Genomic DNA, 21,084 nt, shown 5'->3' with positions numbered 1-21,084 from the left:
CAGCTTAAGCATCTAAAAAAAGGTACCTATAAATATAGTGAATAACCCGTTTTGATTTCTAGCTCAAGCTAACCTGATTGGTCAAAGGGATATGACAAGTTAAGGTCAATAAAATGATTGCAGCTAGCATCTTTTTACGTGAACTGGCACACAATACCCTGAAGCCCACCCCTTTACGGTTTTACAATGATTAAAGGAAGTTTTCCGGACGGGATCTATGTCCGAATCAGCTATTACAAGGAAGAGTTACTTACCCTAGGTACTCTAGCTAGCGCGAAATTTCGTCTGTAACTTTGTTGTCACTTGCAAACTTCACTAGCTGGCTATGAGTGGTAGCAGTGTTAGGTTAGAGTGCCTCCTTCACAGTTTGAAAGAAGTACAACATGGTAAGTAATATTATAGTTTCTGAAAATGCGAGATGATGTACAAAACTCTCACTTGTAGTGCATGCCACTTCCATTTTAATACAGCCCTTTGGCCAAGTAACAAAGATTTCATTCACGAGTTTTGAAGGGTCGCTGAATGTGGCGCAGTCCACAATTGTTTGGTTAGCAAAGCTCACATTGCAGAGAAAGTTAACACACATATGTTTCTTGGATTAACATTTATATGTGATCACTCTTAAGAAGACAATGTGCAGTATGGAGCGGTCTGTTCGCGAAAATGACAGCTTGTGTATGTGTGACATTATCTGCCTGATGCTCAAAATTCCCTTAATAATTTCTTGATTTTAGTGTAGTTAGAGAATAGGGAAACTACATTTTAAAAATATTTATTTAAAGAAAATAGTTGTTGGGCGAAAAGAGTTATAAAGTCACAGCCTGAATTTAAATTGCAGCGGAAGTGGTAAAGTCAGGATCAGGGTAGTGTATTGAATGGTGGAAGAAGAATGTGGAGTGTATAATGATTTATATTAATGTTCGATGAATACTGATTGCAGACCAGCCTTGAGCAAATAGGCAAGATCTGGCCCATTCACGAGTTCTATGTTAAGATTTCGTCTATTAATCAGATCTATGTTATTACAGATTATTCTTGGAGAGAGTGTTTGTGAAGGTCAGGAATACAATTTACTGGGAAAGGCACATGATATGGCACAAAGTACATGAACTTTGCCTGTCTGTTAAATAGAAAAATGGATTTCACATTGTAGGTTTTAGTATCTTCTGAAAGGGCACTTATACAATGTTAAACTATATTTTACAACAAATAAGCTCTTCAGGGATTCTGACTCTTCAAGTTATTTTTTTGTTACATCATGTGTTGAGATGAACTTAAATTTATGCTGCCTAAGCCTTGATTGCTACAAATTGAAAAGTAAGCAACATAATCATGACAAATTCTCTTATTCTAAGAGGTCATGGTCAATGTCATGTATTCAGAACAATACATTTGTTGGGTCAAACAAACCCCAGTCTGATTTTTGTTATGGAGAATTATGAACCATTCATGTCCAGAGGTTCTATATCACTCATTAGTGATTCAACCAGTCCTATCCCCATTAAAATTGTAAGGTACACGGGTTCTTTACCTTTTTCTGAGATGTCTTCTAACAAGAGCATTCTTATTCAGAGAGTAGAGAGTGGCTTTGTTAATGTTCCTCTATATTGTATAAATTTGTCATCTGACTTGGTCTCAGGTTCTGTGACAGTTGGAACAGTATCATCTTTACCTATTCATTTATTAGTAGCGAATGAACTAGCTGGAGATAATGTTGTAGTTAATTCATTTGTAATTGACAAGCCATGATTGGATCAGAAAGTTGATCTTATTGAAAATGAGAATACACAGCTGTGAATTTGCTAGAGCTATGGATGTTTGAGAATGGTGTTGATCAGGAAATTATTTCTTTGGCTGACACATGCATTGATCAGGATTTTGGTGAAGTTACTTTTGTGCATTTGGATCAATCAAAAGGTATTGATCAGAGTGATCCTGTTATAACTACTCATTCTCTTTTTATTCTAATCAGGATGACAAATGATAATCACATGTTGTCAAACAGGAAAAAGATCCTGAGATCTTTGGTTTGTTTCAGGGGGCTATTAGAGAAATGGATGCTACAGAAATAGCTGTTTATTATTTTGTTAAAAATGGGACTCTTATGAGAAAACGGAGACCATCTGAGCTACATGCTGGAGATGAGTGGTTAGTGAACTGTCAGAGTGAAGTTCCAAAGACAGGAAATTATTAGTATAGCCCATGAAACTCCTTTGGCTGGTCATTTAGGGATTGATAAAACATGTCACAAGCTCATGAATAACTTTTAATGAATAGTATCTTGGCATGAGTTGACAACATTACATTTACCATATTATGTTATAATTTTAATGATAGACTTTCTAATTATAACTAAGATTTTTCATGTAAACATTTGGATCCTTCTAGAACTTTGATTATTAGGAATTCTAGGATTATTTTGAATTTAATTTTGTAATCTAGGGAAATAAGTTCTTTTAAATTTTTTTACAAAGCTTGATGCTTTTCACTTTTTCCATATAGGCATAATAGTCATTAAGAATTTGACAGAGGATACTGATCGTGCTAATACTCTCTTTCTCAACTCTTTTAGAATTTGATAATGTTAAGGGAAATAAATAAAATAGCTGTAGTTGTAACAGGATGATCCAGGTAGGAATTAGATTTTTGCAAAGATACTGAAAGCAATTTTGTTAATGAGACGTTTATTTATGAGAATGATTGAAAAATGAATTAATCTGACATCATACTTGTGTATAAAATCCAACAGTGGATTTAACAATAGGTGTGCATGGAGTCAAACAACTGACTTAAGGAAAAGATATTATTCCTAACTTGAACTAATCAGAACATGTAACTTAAAAAAGTAATCAGCAAGAAGCAATGCATGGAACTTGTAAACAAATATGAATGATATATCGTTCATTCATCATATGTGACCAATGTTTACACATTAAACACAAAAATGAATATGGGGCCCTGAGTGGTCTAAAGTGCTTTCCATTACGGATCACTGCCATCTCACCTGTCTGCATGGGTTTGAGTCTCAGATTCAGCCAATGTGGGTATGTGAGAAAGCTTGCCAATAGCTTCTCGAGTCGGTGGTTCTTTCTGGGGTTTTCCCAGGTTCTTCCTCCACCATTAATACTGACCTCCATGTATAGCCTATCGTGTGCTGAAAAATGGCGTTAAACCCTACAACAACAACAACAACTAAAATGAATATTGTTACAACTAGCACCAAGTATGGATTTTGAACAATATGAGGTATGATTTTATCACCAAGGTGATCAACATATGGAATTTGTAAAAAATTATGAATTTACCACAAGAACAATATATAAATATATGTTTGATTTTCACTCATATATTGATACTGAATGCATTCATTTGATTTTCACTCAGATAGGAATACTGAATAATTTAAACATGGAACATATAACTTTAGGCGTCCAGTTGACAGCAACAAAGTATCTTTGGTCCCACCTCTCTTGTCTGATGGTCATGAAGCCATCATGCATGGCCAGCCCCTCCCATTCTCTTGAAGGGTCCAAGAGCACCCTTGTTTGTTGCTGACCAGTTGGTCTCAAAGTTTTGGCCTCTCAACACAAGATAAACATCTTCCTCCTAGCTAATGTCACCACCAATTGCAGCACACAGGTTATACAGAACCCCACTGGGTCCTACAACTCTGCATGCAAGACATCAGCTCTGTGTTCAAAATCACACCCAATATCACACCCAAAATCACACAGCTGAAAATATAATGACTAGAGCATGTACATGCAGTACATGATACTCGGTCACATACAAATGCAATGATAGCATTACACATGCACACAGGTGAAGTTGTATCTGTGTAGTGTTGTTTTGATTATTGATTATAATCGATCATCAGTTGGTTGAGCAAACCAATAAGATTATTGATTTTGAAACTCTTTTTAGTTGAATGCAAGACAGATGTTGGTACAACTCTTATGTAAATGGTAAGCTAAACGAGGCTTCCAATCCACTAAAGTTGAACTGAATTATCTATTCCCTTTAAAACTTACATATATAAAAATCATAATATTTTCCGTTGGTGCACACTTTCATAATTAGGAACATGTAGTCATGATTACATGATTAAGCTGTTAAAGTGTTGAATTAATAAATTTAAACTTATTTTGATAATTTTTTTTCAGTTTAAATGTAAAATGGTTTGCAGTATTTGTAAATAATTACAAACAAGAAAACCTTGTCCTCCTATATTTTAAATCATAGACACATCACATATGAATGAAAGAATTTGGGGGATTGCAACAGTATTTCATTTACTTAGACTTGAGTTGCTTTCATGTAACAAAGTTGCAAAATAAAAATAGCACAACACAATAGAAAAAAAATGTAATATTTTTATCAGGTTAAAGTAAACATGTCTTTAAAAGTGATTACTCCTGTACATTTATTAATATTTTGAACTCTTGAGCTAAGGTATAACTGTATAATAAACAAAAATTAAAATTTGCTCTTAGTAACCAATTATAATCGATTATCAGTTAAGTGGAACCGATTATCAATTATGAAATTCTGACAAGATTTCCTTCACTACTTGTTACATAGTAAATCATTTCATCAAAACTACTGTAGAAGATTATTATTATAATAACCAGGTTTGAATCTGTATCTGATAAAATTATTCTGAGACTTATTAGAACTTGCACATTTCTCATCCTTTAGTACATCAAATACAAAATGAATTCAATTTGTCTGTTCATTTATAAAAAGTCTAATGCAAAAACAGACCATAGACTATCTAATAGCCTGGCATTTATTTTCATAGGTCTGTCTATTGTTATGTATATCTAAATTTTCTGTGTGACCTTTGGTACATGACTATCATTGTGTGTAACTTTTATTCATGACTATTAATTGTAGTGATCTTCTATCAACAATACATGTATTTATATAGCTTATTCTTTTGTCCTGGGGTGTAGATTCTATTTTAAAGATATTGAGCTATAAATATGTGTTTACAGTTAAATTCAACCTATGTATTGAACCTACCTGTTGACAAGTTTAGAGTAGGTTCTTAGAAGAATTGGATTATCTCCCATTGGATGGTTTGGTCAGGTGGGTTATGTTACAACATAGGTCATGTGAGTAGGTATTGTGAAATATTAGATGGAGTAGTAAGGTCTAATGTGGGGTATATTGCAACATATAGTTGTAATAGACTTTTGGAGTTGTATATGAAGAGAGAACTGAGCAATTATTTCATTCCTATTTTGGATTTTGTTTCATGTGTTCTTGTGTTAATATAGTATGTACATGTGTTGAATGTTGTATTTAGATATTTTTTGAGAGGAGACATTTATTTGGATTATTAATTTGTTACACTTTGCTCATCAGACTAAATATTAGTTTTGGACCAATGTGAATTTATTCAATCGTGTTGTGGACGATGCCATTTTTATACATCAGGACTGTTGGCGGACAACTACATTTGAAGATCTTTAATTCATTTGAACCAATTGATTCTTTAGGAGTTGTGATAGAACTTTTGGATTTATTTTGGATTTTGTTCATAATACTGTAAGTTGCTGTTAAATTTTCATTTCATAACTTTCATAATGATTTCTTAATTTTTACAAAACTTGTTGGTTTTGCATCTTTCTGTTACTGACTTTATGATCTTAGAGTCGTAACACTATCTGTAAAATTTAGAATAAATACTGGAACATCTAATATATCAAACTATTCAATCATAATATGGATGGCGATAAAGAATGCATTTTTATGCCTCATATATCTCAACAGCTGAAGATTGCTCCCATAAAGTGGATGGCTTCCTGATAAACTTATTGTGTTGTGATATTACTGTTCAACTTTATTCTATAAGTACCATAGTTATGGCACAATCCACAGCTACAGAGTGTAATCGGTTTTCTCACTGCAAGCACTTTGCTGGTGTGGTATTGGGTGAAGCAAACTCACTATATGCGAAACAAAATCCAAGCACGTTTTAGTTCAGGTGTAATGCATAAACATTAAGTACACATATAATTCCATGTCATTGGTTACATCACATTTTGAGTGCTGTCCAGATTTTACAAGCAATTCATTACAGGAGAAACACTATGAAGTCAAAATTACTAATAAAAAATTCATTGAGGTTTGTGTCAGTTTTGACCTTGATGGTGTTGACTATGTAATTGAGGCATGTATAAAGACATTAGCATCAGAGTTCACAGTAAAGTTTTTATTTTATTAAGTGAATTTTCTTGACCCATTAAATTTTTTTATATATTTCTTTGCAGAGAAAACATGTTTAGAACACAAGTTAAATGAGAAAAGGTTGAAAAGACAGGAGCTGGAGAGTTCAGCACAAGGAGGTACTAAAACTGCTTTTAATCCAGCATCTTAAAATTTGATTTCTATTATTTTGATCTTATTCTGTGTTTTTATTTTTGCTTGATTTCTGTTTTGTGAGAATTCTGTATTCACATGGAAAATTTTCATTGATTGATGATTTGTCATATAGGATATTTATAGCTCTTCCCAGTTGCAATGCCTGGGGTCCAGGGTTCCATAAATGCTGATTCTGTCATGTACTGAACCATGGTATAGGGAGAATTTGATAGAATATTATATGCCTCTGTGTATGTTTGTGTTGGTGGGGGGGGGACATAATGCCAGTCAAAACATATAATGATAATTTTAGTTTATTCAAATAGATTTTTTTGTCACTTCTTGGTGTTTAATTTTGTTTTTTTCTGTCTAAACTTTGCCTAATTCCTCCCCTTGACCACTGTTAGGCAGTGGTAGTTTTAAGCTTTGTTGGTTCTACAAGACCACCCCAAGTTCAAACCATCCATATAAAAAGTCTGTACTTTTGAGGATAGTAAAGTTGTTACTACAGTGGTAAACATTGTTTGTAATTTTAATCAATATTTTTATGAGCTGTCTTACAAAATATGGATTCCAAACTGGTATTGTTAGGATGTTGGTGGTTGTTATTTACGCACGCTGTATATATAGTTGCCAGCAGAATTTAATTCAACAAGTGAGTCATTTAATTAGTCTTTTGATTAAATGGTACAGACAGTTGATTAACATGTTTCTGAATCTCCTTGTCTAAGATCTAACATACACAGCTTTTATTAAATCCCATTAAAATTATTTAAACTTTAATAGCTCTCGCACTACATGATTGAAATTTGTTTTGTTGAAACAGATAAAAGAGAATTTTGTTAAGAAAATAAAACAGACTTGTGTATCAAGGATTCAGCTGATGTCAATTTTTGTCTGTCAAAGAATGAAAAGTATACTTCATTGATGCATATTTTGGTGCCCCAGAGAACCCTGTATCTTGAACTCCTGGAAATTTGTTTCGGTCAGTATAGCGCCAGTCCCTTTGAGGGACTATAAAGTTAACTTCATGTATTAACCATTATGTATTCAGTTGGAGGCAAGTTCAGTCAGTGACAAAAAAGATTTTTGTTGGACTGGAATAATTACATATTAACATTTAATTATGAAATTGCATAATTGGAAGGTATGTTAGTGAAATTATTCTTAGCAACCATTTTTCTGAGGGATCAGAAGAAGCGATTTGAAAGGAAAGTCAAGTCTGTAAAGAAATTGTTGCTGTTGACTGAGACTCTGTGGACCACCCACAACATGCATTTAATGGTCCATGTAAGGTGCAACAGCTAAGGACAACATGCAAATAGAAGAGGAGAAGGCTTTTGTCAATTACAGTGTGACCCTGCTATAACACTATAGTTGGGAGCCATGGAATCCAGTCATGTTATAGATCAAAGCGTGTTTGACGCAACCAGGTCAGTTAGTTAAAGAAAATGATGCATGTACCCCAAAAGATTTGCGCAAGGGGGGGGTGGGGTTAGGTAATAATAATAATAATAAAGACTTTATTTAGAGAAGGTAACTAAATTAGTTACAGAACTAATCTACCTTGAGGCCTTCTATCTGTTATGTACAATATATACAGTATATATAACATGATGTGACAATAAATGCGGGCTGTAAAAATACGTGTTTGATCGGCATATTTACCGTCTTAACTTGATGCATATTAAATGAGAAATATACTTGCAGTGAAAACAGAGAAGGCATATATGATAGTTTACTTTATTTAGAGAACCCGAATTGGTACATATACGTGAATACTGTTTATATTTACATGTCTAATGTATATCATGAATAGAGTATCAGCACCATGTACTCACCTGCAAATCTCATCATATACATTGAATCCACAGTACAAGTGATTCTATCAAAAATATACACACACACACACACAGACACAGATTTAAAATATTCAGTAATTTTGTCACAGGTCATATTGGGTGTCAATTCAGTGGAAAAACACAGCACAATCACGTAACGAAAGATGAAGCACATTTACTTTTCAGTACATCCCAAGTCGGTAAAAGTTAGTTTGCGTTTTAAACCGCTGTTGGTAGTTTTCATACATGGTTGTACATACAAGTTTAAACAGCCAACAATGTCGGCAATAAAAAAATTGCTGCCAATAAGGAAAAATAAATCCAAGTTTGTGACATTGGCAAAGCCCTATGCGATCCCAGAATAAACTTTTTACGTTTATTTTTCATACTTTTAAGAAGAAAAAACTACTTTTTTGTGCATGTGAAAAATACATTTAAAATTTCAGGATCATCTTGTATTATTCATACGTGATCTCTTCCCCAAAATGATAACAAACTTTTTACGTTTTTTTGTACTTTCAGGAAAGATTTTTTTTGTGTACGAGAAAAATACATGTATATGAAATTTTGGAAGCCACACCACAGCCGTGTTACATCCAAATTTGTGTTATAATGGAGCATGCGAAAATGGGGTCGCAATGTTTTTGGCCACATAGTTTGCTGGAATCGATTATTACTGAAAACAGACAATTCTACATGATGAATGTCAATAATGATGTTGGGGAGTAGGGGCAAGACTCCAAACAGACTTGAAATCTTAACAGTGTGGCTGGGAATAAGAAAAATAATGCCAATTTTCCACCATTCCAATACATGTAGTAAATATGGTATCAGATGTGTCAATGATGTGATGAAGCAGAAATACTTTAAATAAAATTGCACATTTGCACTTTTAAGAAATTGTCACCTGTAGTGTACATAGTGTCACCCAGGGAACAATAAAAAATAAACTTCATGCAGTACATGATATATTTTAGACACAGCAAAAGACAGATGCATGACCCTGTAAAATGCACAGCAGAATGTTGGCATTTATGATGTGATGATGAAATCTATGGGATGACTTGGATTTCTGCAATATATGCGAGACAAACCATCCAAGTATGGCATTAAAGTAAGGATGCACTCTCACCCGGGACATCAGTGACTTTAAAATGTACACTGGAATAACAAGAAATTGGACTAGGTACAAGCAGTTTGTTCTCGACATGATTTCAGGCACTAAAAACATGCACATGTATATTATAGTTAACTGGCAATTATTTCCTGTCACAAGTATTATGTTAAACGTTACTGACCATGAATATCATTTGTAGGGGCACTGTGCGCCTCATTCAGAAAGTATATCCTTCGTGGATCATTCGCAAAAAATAATTTTTTAATGCAGGGACAACTGAAAATAATGCAGAAAGTTTAGCAAGTACATGTTGTAATAGCATGGAAAGAAGAAAGATTAGTACAATGATAATTACACAAGTGGATGGCACTATTTGTCTGATTTTGGTTAGTATAGATTTATATATTTCCTGTTTGCAGATGAGATGATGTGCGAAAAAGCTTTTTAATTTTAATATAGAAGGAATGAAGGATTAGAGCAATATTAAGAACACAGCAAAACATTTACATATAGTATGAAAGGGACCAACCATTTAATTGTCTACTTGGAGGATGGTATTTTTGTGAGACAAATTTCTAGCCATCAAAAAACTTGACAAAATAAACTTGCTCAGATTTGTAGAAGAAGGTATATATTTGTATCTATGATATTATTTTTTATTTTTATTTAAAAAAACTTTAAATTTTTTTTGGGTTTTAAATAAAATTCCAGAAAATTACATGGTTGATCCATAATGACTGAATACAGTTTGTCAGTAGAGTTGCAAATCTGTTCATAAGAGGAGCAGCAAATGCTGTTAATTGTATAACAGGCCTTGGGTGGAAAGTAATTACGAGGTTCTGTCCAGTACAGCTACGTTGGGCTTTAATCAGTTAAGTGTTTATATACCTGCAGTTTTCTGTTAGCATTGATTCTAGCATGATATCACAGGTATAGCACCTGTCCCAATGTAGGTCTATGGTGGAACATTTCCTCAAATTTAAACCATATATTGATTTATAAACAGCATATTTTCACTTTTTTCTTTTCTTCACAGTGAATGCAAAGTTGATGCAAGTGAAGGACGTCCACTGCAAAATGCTGGGTAAAATGAACATTACACAGACAATAGATATGGGTGGAAAAATCTATTGTCAGGGAGAGCAGGACAAGCAAATATTATTATGGGGAAACAATTTTTCCCAATGTGAAATCCTGGTTAGGCAATGACAAAAATATTATCAAAAAGTTATTATGTTAAAATTTTAAATGGAATTTTTGCTTCTTTCCGACAACAAACATTTGATCATTAAATTGTCCCTCTGGGTGCCAATATTAGGTTGATCAAATTATCTCCATATGACTCCGCTGTAGAGCGTTGGGTAATTTATGTTGGTAAGAAACCTCACTATTTCACATGTGTCAGTTTCTCATGTTCTTAGCCTTCTGGAGTGAATCCTTAAAAAAATAAGACTAGCAAATAGCCTTCTTTTGTCAATACACCAACACATGATAGCGGTATATTTCATTTGTGACTTTTATATGATGCACTAAATATCAGTGACATAGCAATGTGCTTTCCCATTTTGTAAGTGGAAGAGAAGGGCACTCACTGCAGAGCATATAACAGTGGTTTTTGCTGGTTAACTGTAGCTCAAGGAATAAAGCAAGTATACATAATCAAACTAATCACAACTGTTGTTGTATTAGATACTGGCTTGTAGAGTAATGACTAAACAAAATTCCCACATTGAAAGTTTTCATTTACATGAAATTTTACACATAGGAATAATTAGGGTAGCCATAATATGAACTGTAAAAGGAAATTAAATTCAAATAAACATAAAATATAGATAAGTTTCTGGTCTCAGGTAGGCAGCTTTAGGAAAGTTTACATACAACAATACACTAAGCCTGGTTATCCATCAACTGATCAAGGTTTGGGGGAGGGTGATTTATCAACAACAAAACCACACCAAAATTGGATATATTTGATTTTGTTTTTTTCTTGGTGTTCTCAAACAGATTAAAAAAGTGTCAACAAGTGTCTGACACTTTCTGTTACAAGGACTGATGGTGAGTTACAGGTATTTTTTTTGCTATTTATATATACATGATAAAATTAGTTAGCCTGGGACAACCATGGATTTTCAATGTTTTTTCATCCCATTTAGATAGTTTATTTTACTAGACTGTAATGTCTTCATTTTTCAAAATCTAAGATTGTACATTGACATATTTGTGGTTTTTTTTAAAATCAGTGAAATGTGTTCTAAATGTAAATATACATGTAAATGTAATCCATTTTTTAGCTGGATTTGTTTTTGTCATAAGGTCAGAACATAATTTGGTTCATTTTAAGCAGATACTAAGAAACTTAAGTTTCAGTGCTTGAATTTCATTCATAAACAGCTGGAACCAAACTCATCAATATGTTAGCACATGTTAATTCCTCGTAGTAGTAATTTTAAATCTTATTTTAATGATAACACATGATAGTTACTGGTTACAGCTATATATCATTCGCTTGTATTAATTAAAACAATTGGCACGCATCATTTGCACAGTCCTGGAATGCTGCATCCAGATCAAGACCCAAAAAAATTTACGGAAAAGAAGGAGAAAGAAAAACAGAAATGTGTTTATTTTGTTAGAACTTTACAAGTTTATTTTCAACTATGTAACTGCAAATGTTGAAGAACAACCCATAGATAAGGCAAAAGAAACAACTTATGAGTTGTCTATGGCATTTTATTTTAGCAAGAAATTAGGTTGACTTTGTATTATGATGTTACTGTGATGTTGGCATCATTGATGACAGAGATGCTGGCAGGGTGCATGATTGTGCATTCACACAAAAGTTGTATAAATTCACACTTCAAGAGCAGTAATGCACGTGAACTCCCACAAATTAGATTAAAGTCATGCATTTGAAAATATACTCTGCACAGTATACAATGTTTATTTAATTGTTCTCCCTTAAAGTGCTTGTCGCGTTGTATGACATATCAGCAGAGGTGACTTAATGCCTGTCGCAACGTCCATCTTTTTCAGGTAGGCAACTGTTTAAACATTGGGTTCATCAGCTTAACATGACTGGTTGTTAAACTGAATTGGGTTCTGGAACAAGCTTTCTTTGTTTGAATCTTGCATCAATGTAAATTAATGAATGCTTGTTTAAAAGGCTGTGGGACAGACAGTTACAGGACAAAATGTCACAATTTGAATTTTCACTGTTGTGTAGGAAAAAAGTCACAGGACATAAAGTCACACTTTGAATTTTGTAATGCTGCAGGTTTTTATATGAATGACACAATTTAATTAACTGCACCTTCATTGAGATATTAACATAATAAAGAAAGCATAAGCCTTAATCTTTATGATTTTTTTAATTTTTTCATGATATTTTATAGCAGTTTGTAACAAAGTAAGAGTATACATAGTACTGACTCTGGAAGGGTCTTTCTGCCTGACACATGATCAGTTCAGTAATTCTGTAATCTCATCTGTAGTAGAACTAGGCCTGTCTTTGAAGTCATGGAAAATAAAGCCATTTAGCATACGAAGGTTTCCTTTTGTTAAAATACTTGTTTAAAAAAGTAATTAGAGATTGAAGACAATTTTTTTTCTGTATATGCTTATCAAAGCTACCTTTTCCTGTTTAATAGTAATCCTTAAATCAACCTCAATGATCTCATTGTTATATGTTTGTTTTGCCATTTGCACTTAGGACTTCAGTTTCAATTAGTCAATTACCCTTTTCTTGTAAAGCCATCAATTCAATGTGTCATTAATAGTAATAATTAGATATAATAAAATATAATGATTTAATAGATTTTTTAAATTAAAAAACATGTAATTTTAATACATAAAAAATAATCACTTTAAAAGAATTCAAGGTGTGACTTTGCATCCTGTGACTTTTTGTGCTGCATGCCCACCAATCCTGTGATAATTAAAATTGTGACTTTCTGTCCCATGTGTTTTGTGACTTTGTGTCCAGTGACTTTCTGTCTGTTTACCGCATTTTATACCATTAACAAGTACCAAAATTCAGCAGTGATAAATGACAAGACATTGGTCATATAGATTCTTCAGTATCATTACGTAACTTGTTTTGAATTTGTTATCCACAAAACTGCAAAGTAAATATCCAAACAAAGTAAACTTTTAAGGTCACTAAGTCTTCTGTACTGATTGTTTCCTTGTTAGTTAATAAAGATGTTGCTGATGAAGTTTAATTCAGAGGTGACTAGATCTAGTTTACATTTTGTTGAATAATCAATAGATACAACTAAGCTTGTTTGGTCATTATGTTTTCCCAACTGTGTAAACACTCGGTGGTCACAAGACACAAGACAAAGGGGTGTGAAAACTTAACTATTGGTCTTGTAAAAAACACCCCACTGTAAATTAAGCATTGTCTCAGGGCTGGTACTATAAACACTGAAGAGTCAGCAATAACTGAAAATGATACATTTTCAGGTAAATGTAATAATTAGTCACAAGTTGTCATCTTCCCGTTTGAATGGTTTTATATTGATTTCACAAAGATATTATCATCATGCAAAAATTTTGGAAATAATATTCTGCAAGAACCATATAATTTCCTGACCTCTGATTTAATATATATATGGGAACAAATTTAATTTTCTGTTTTGAGATATTTTTGATTTACTGAAGGTTTCACAGATATAAATAAATATGTCTTTAAAATGTAATGTGAGAGAGAATATAATTATCAGAGAATGTCTGTATGTGTGTGTGTAGGAGTGTACATTTTAAGGGAGCTGTTCTTTTTTTTTAAACATTTGGTGAAAAATTGGCTGAACAACGTATGTTCCTTTTGAAGACCACATTCTGTAACATTAGTAAATACATTTGTTCCATATTAAAATACAGTTCTTGACTAAAGAAACATTTGAGGAATTAGATTCTTTTATCATACTTTATTATAAATCCATTAGAATTATTTATGATAATTTATAATAATTAAATACTGTATATTTCATAATGGTCCTATGCCAAGTTTTTTCAGCATAGGTTTTGGCACAGTTTGCTACTCTTTGGTCAGACTAATTTTATCAAGTGCAGATAGTAAAATTCTATGATACCTAGCTGTTTGTTCTGACATTTTACCGTGCCAGTGAGGAGGAATGACAGACATAGCTACATAAATGCTTGAATGTAATGAACTTTCTCACTTGAAAATTAATTAACTGGATCACATTAACTGGAGCACAGAATCTAACACATTGTTAATAAAACCTGGACATTTAAAGCAACAAACATAAAACATGGATCATTTTTACAAATAAATAACATAAAATTAAATAATAAACAGACAAACATCATCTTAAAGGACTTGTCTACAGATGTTTAGTTGATAATAAGTTATGTTAAAAGCTGGCTTCTTTTTGTTGTGCAGAGACTGGCTTAACTTATTGTCAGACTTAATTTGCATTGGTATACATGTCCGGTATTGTTTAAACCCCTTGCCTAATGGGAATTTTTCTCACTGATAATTAAGCCTGGTACAGTATTTGCTTTTTGTAAATAATCTGATCCATCATGTCAGGAATTTAGCAGCTAATTTAAAATACATTTCCAAATTTGTAGATAGTTTTGGTTTTATGGTGGGTTTTTTATACAGTGTAAATTTGAAATCTGTTACATTTTCAGAGTAGAGGGTATTTTAGCTTTTCCATGGGTTCAAAAATGATATTTATGAAGAAAAATTTAGGACCCCCAAAATTTTTAATCTTATGGGATTCTGGTATAAAGAGAGTTCCATTATAAGGGTTTGTAACCTATTTTGGAAAATTGCCATTTGATACCTTGCCCATGATTTGTTTTTATTTTATTTTTCTTGTTATTTTCACAGAAACAATGAAAGTGGCTCAGCACAAAGTTGAAGAAACACAGAGTCAAGCAGACAGGTATATTTGTACAAAATAACATACAAATTTATGATAAAGAATGCTTAATACATGGCTTACATGGTTTTCTAAGAAAATAAACACGAAAGGCACACAAGTATTTTGTGCTCTCTTTCTCCACATACACAACATAGCATTATTCAGTCATTAGACATATTCAGAGTCAGTATTTGACAATAGCAATTTCACTACCTAAGCATAAACAAATTTGTTTATCTATGGTGGCTACTCACGAGATAGAATCTGCATAAGTCCCCGGCTGTAGATTTTCCAACGTATTCCATGAAAAAGCATGGAAAACTCTAGCATGGAAAATGCTGGATTATTTGGACTAATATTCCAGGCTTATTCCAGGGTAGGCTGGAAAAGCATCAGAAAAAAAGGACATGGAAAATGCTGAACAATTCTAGGATGGAAAACGCTGGACAATTCTAACATGAAAAATGCTGGAGTATTTGGACTAATATTCCAGACTCTGTCCAGGGTAGGCTGAAAACCATGGAAAAAAATACCTAAAAAAACATGGCAAACCCTGGACAATTCTAGCATGGAAAACCTTGGAATATTGCATGATAAATCATGGAATACTGGCCCCAACAAAACTAATACTTGGCTGAAAGACTATAAAATTTTTTCATGAAAACGAAAGTTCTCATGAAAATAATTTTATTTCACTGAAACCCTGACAGCATCCCCATCCCATTGGTTAATATTGTACACTAATAGGTGAAAAGCTAGAATATTAGCCATTTGAATTACTTTCAGTGCTCAGAAAGTCTGATAGCCCATTACCCAGGGGGCCTATCATCTGAGAAATTGATAGCACTTATGAAATGTTGAAATTGAAATCAAGATGTTGGAAGATGGTAAATTATTAATATTTATCCTCATATATGCCCATACACCATACTTATATTGAAAGCAGTAAGCACTATGTATAAATTGAAGCATAATGTTTGGGATCTTTGAATTGAGAACTTGTTGTTACTATAATAACCAGGGGTCAAGGTAGACTTGAATTTTAGTGAGAAGTAACTTCTCCTTTTGGACAGAACAGGGAGAAGTGAGAGCTGAACAGGGAGAAGTGCTCACATGGCTTTAACATGTGATTCTGGTAAAGAGATTTTGAGACTTCACCAAAGTTTTTACCATTATATAGTATTTTACTTAAGTTTCAGTCATTTTTCAGACATTTCAAAAGGTTTCAGATAAACAATGGATGTAAATTAAACAGGACTTTATTAACCAGGGTAATATTTCAGTGTGCATGAAACAAAATTATACAGCTGTTTTAATTATGACATCCAAGAGATATTGGAGTTGTATCTGTGCTAGGCTGATATCGGCATTGCAAATTATTTTTGACTGATCCCAGATCAAGTAGAATCTGATATAAGTTAGGTGAGCAATATCGGGCCATCATGGGCCTCTTTGTTTGAAATATTCCTTTTCTTTGTTAATTGTTTTATATTGGTATTGATATTTCAGTCTGGATGAAGCTAACCAGAGCAAAAGAAAATCACTGAAGGACTTGAACAACAAAATAGAAGCAGAGAAACAAAAGCAAGCAGAGGAAGTGTAGGTCCAATTCTGCACCATGTGAGAGAGAGAGAGAGAGAGAGACAGAGACAGAGACAGAGTTGAACTTGTTGCTTGTCTGAAGCTGGCCATGAATGAGACTAATAACCATAAAAACATTTGCTAGTGAGAGATAAATAAAATTAATTATAATGTTTGTCATGCATTTGCAGCTAACTTGCTCTTTTGAAAGGTCTCTGAAATTAGCCTAAAAGAAGTGTGGTAGTTGTCTTTTTATAACATGTTGAGCATCTTTTGAAGAAAAAAAACTATTGTCCTATAACAATTCTGACAGTTCAAGTTTTTCTTAATATCCCACTCAAAAATCGAAGTCATATTTCAGACACTGCAACATTGGAAGGTTAATTTGAAAAGTTGCCAAATATGCAGAATTTTAAAGATGATGTCTTTTGCATTTAATTATACCAGAACAATTTATTTGCTGGATTCTGTTGCTGTTCATAAAAAAGTTCTTTTAGTTAGTTAAATTGTGCTTGTCAGCATAATCAAATGCCTTAGGTGACAATCACTTATGGGAAAAAGTATGCAAGGGTGTGTAAGTTATGCACGGGTAAAGTACCATTAGTGTTTTTGCAATATAAAAGTTTTACTTTTAGTTATTTATCAAGTCCACCAATCATAGAATTAACTAAATCATTGCTAATACCCAGACTTGAGGAATAGTTATTACTAGCTATTTCAAAGATTATTTACAGTTAACTAATTTCATATTCCTTTCTCTTGTAGAGACACATCAATAATTATTTCCCATATCTCATCATTTTGTACTCAATACAAATTTATTTTGGATCATATTTTGTTTACAGTTCAAAGTTTGAAGAGGAGCTCTCAGCCATTACTGATCAGTTAAGACAGGCCAAGAAATATTTCGTAAGGGATTTATTTAGATAGATGTTATTGTATAATAATCTGTAACATTTCACATTTATATTGTGTGTAACGATGTAACTGAATCATCTTGCCATGTTTGTACTTGTGTGTTATCCCAAGACCACTAGTACTTTTTTTGGAAGGTAGGCATAGGCTCATCATGTTTTGGTCACTCATTCTTGCATGTTTTTCTTGGCACATAAAAAACTTGGCATGTGCTATGGGTTCACCAAGTCCCTGCTCAGGCCTAGCAAACAAAAAGGGAAACGGGCAGTGGATAAATATTATTTTAGAGATGTGTGTGCCATAAGTAATCTTACCTTTAAAGTGACAGTGAAAAGCCATGATCTTTGTCAGTGGTTTATGTTTGGTAAGGCTGTTTGATGTTACAAATTGTGTCTTACATTTGTATTGTAAAGTACACCTCCGAAGATGATGAAAAGGGAGTGTTCTGCCTGTACCGTGTTACTTGATGTTGATTTTGTGAATCCAGACATTGTGTTCTGTGTGGTAATGATGATATTTAAACTATTCAGTAATTTTGTCACAGATCATTATGTGTCTCAATTCAGTGAGAAAAATTAACAGCAAAATTAGGTTAAGAAAGACAAAACACATGTACGGTTCATTACGTTTCAGGGTCTATGAATGGTGTCTGTACAAATTTCATAATGCCAAAATTTTCTCATATGCGTTTCTGTGTACCTTTATCCATTGTGGATTCCCAATAATTAACACTTGTACTCCTATTTGTTTGAATGACTACAGCAAGAATAATTAACAAACAGCACATGCTTTCAGCTTGCATATAACTTTTACTTAAGATTTTGTGAATATTGAAAGAAACATGAAAAATACTTTGATAAAGATTTTTAAGCTGAACGCATGTACAATTTCATACCCTTTCAATTTCCAGCTAATAAAGTGGATATTATTTACTGGTCAACTGATTGAATCTAATAACACTGCCAGCAAACATGTTGGCAGCTTTCGTTTTTTGATGTTAAATTGTGAGAATCTTTTATCAACCACCGCATTGTCTGATGCTTGGTTTTTGTATGCAGTTAAAGAAGAAACACATGTCGGCTATTGTTTGAGCAACGATTGTATACAGAATTAATTGAAGAAAATCACAAAGACGACTTACTGGCTTTACTCATGGATCAGTAATAAGTAACATTTCCAATAATGTTTATTTTGGCATAACACTTCCGGAACCTGGTGAAATTGTTAAATTTCAGAAGCGACGCCACGATCATATTGTATTCAAATTCATACACGAACTCTTCCCCCAAATGATAATGAACATTTTACACACTATTTCTCGTACTTTTAATATAAAAAAATGTTCCAGGTACGAGAAACATACATGTACATGTATTTAAAATTTCAGGAACCACGTCATGATCATATTATATTCGAATTCATACAAGATCTCTTCCCCAAAATGATAATACATTTTTTTATACACTATTTCATGTACTTTGAAAAAATATATTTTTTCATGTGCGAATGAATAATTGAAATTACTGGAGCCACACCACAATCATGTTATATCCAAATTCGCATTATTGCAGGGCATGTTGTAGCGGGGTTGCACTGTATATTGATAAGATTCCACTAGCAACAGAAACATTCAAGAATTCAGATATGTATTTACTGATTTCCCCCATATTGTGGTATGCTAATAAAATAGTGTGGACAACACACAGTGTGGACAAAGCAACCCAGGAACTTAGCAACTTGTTCCACATACCTGCACTTATTAGTCATGATTCTTATGTATCTAACCTTGACAGATGACCTACTGATATGGCAGCTACAAGAACATCATCACACACTGCTGAAGCAGATTACTAACTATAGCTCAAGACAGTGATAATAAGCAAGAAAATAAACCCAGCAAAATGCACGTGGCGTACAAAACAGACTGCAAGTGTGACGAGTATTTTAGTTTCATGCTAACAGACAATACAGTGAATGCCTACAACCATAAAGAGTTGAAGCTTTTGTCATGGATCAAAAGAGAGACTCTCCAGAAAAGTGGAGTGATGGTTGCATGCATGAAAGTTTAAAGCTCTTTGACAACACCCTAAAGTCCTAGATAAAAAGTGGTAAAGAAGACTGTTACTGACTGCTTGGATGTAATGGACAAGGTACTAAGGTTGTTTTATCTAGTGTGTCCATAAATGAATCTATGTCTTTACAGAAAATAGTGCCACCCACAAAGTCTGCTGGTGGAAATCATCGACTGTAGCATATATTTGTATGCATTATGACCCTTATAATTGATGTCAAGTGGTGGCTGATAAAGGTGAGCTCAGTGAAGGCTTTTTCCTTATCGTGGACACAGAAAGAAAGAAATGTGATTTAGCATTGAGGTTTCTTTGAATTTTTCGGCAAGTGTGTGGAGTAGATCATTAAGTCATATTCTCTGGAGCTAACCCAGAATACTCCTTTTCTCCTGAATGCCCATGTCCTCTCATATGCCTTGTTTAGAAGAATCATTCGGCAGATGATGTCCTTAACTTCTGATTTGAGAAGTTTGCAGGCAAATATACTCCTGTTACAACCATGGTGACTGACAGTGGATGCAGTGTGGCTCATGCTTGTAATAATAGATTGTAGATGACCAGTACAAATTGGCCATTGTGTATGTTGAATTGTGCATCCATGATTATGAACAAGTACATATTTAACACACCTGTTGCCAGGGCTGTTTTCACTTTGCTGTACTTTGTATTCACTGATGTTTTTGATGCATTTTCCTGACCTTGGAGCATGTGATCTTCCATTGAGCTCAGGTACGAGGTAAAACTGGTTTTGGTTAAAAAGACAAACATCAGTTGATGTCAACTTCTTGTGCTTGATAGGTTTCTGTGCCGTTAATTTTGGGTCATCCTCTCACTGTTGGTATCTCACCCGGCTTTAGGTATACATCTGGTGTGGATGCTCTCGGTCAACTTCAACAATTTGTTAATGAAAGGGGTTGTATAAATACTCTGTATTCCACATGGACTCTGTGCTATTTGTAGCAAATTCAAAGAATAAAAACTGCTGCCCCCATGCCTTTTTGCATCTGTGTTAATTTTTGTATGCCTTGATATGCAGACTTAGTCTGCAACTGGAAATCCTTGTAGACACCCCAAACATTGGCATTGTAAATATAGGCCATTTTGACTCATGATGGGCACAATAACATCAATGCTTAGTGTGAGGCTGTGCAATAAGCTGCTGGTCTATTGTGTTGTTTATAATGCATCTGGCTATCAGTGAACTTCACATCTTTTGCTGAACAACATGATAGTGACTGTGTTTAGGTGTCGGAAAATAAATAATTTTTAAATTGATTTTCATGAGTTAAATTTAT

The 21,084-nt window shown here is 33.5% G+C and overlaps 1 protein-coding gene across 1 annotated transcript in view; it reads left to right on the top strand.

Moving 5' to 3' along the window:
* The first annotated feature begins 273 nt into the window (after window positions 1-273).
* Window positions 274-21,084, top strand: part of LOC149798720 (uncharacterized) — a 33,587-nt gene continuing 12,776 nt past the window's right edge. The window contains exons 1-6 of the mRNA XM_089956973.1: window positions 274-386; window positions 6,279-6,353; window positions 10,364-10,411; window positions 15,191-15,245; window positions 16,734-16,823; window positions 17,651-17,714. Of these exons, the coding sequence (XP_089813099.1) occupies window positions 326-386; window positions 6,279-6,353; window positions 10,364-10,411; window positions 15,191-15,245; window positions 16,734-16,823; window positions 17,651-17,714 (393 nt within the window). The 5' untranslated portion in view covers window positions 274-325. The remainder of the gene's footprint in view (window positions 387-6,278; window positions 6,354-10,363; window positions 10,412-15,190; window positions 15,246-16,733; window positions 16,824-17,650; window positions 17,715-21,084) is intronic.

Source organism: Sinohyriopsis cumingii, chromosome 5 (genome assembly GCF_028554795.1).
Source record: "Sinohyriopsis cumingii isolate HCF-2022 chromosome 5, ASM2855479v2, whole genome shotgun sequence".
NCBI classification, from domain to species: domain Eukaryota; kingdom Metazoa; phylum Mollusca; class Bivalvia; order Unionida; family Unionidae; genus Sinohyriopsis; species Sinohyriopsis cumingii.
This window is presented reverse-complemented; position numbering and strand designations above follow the sequence as displayed.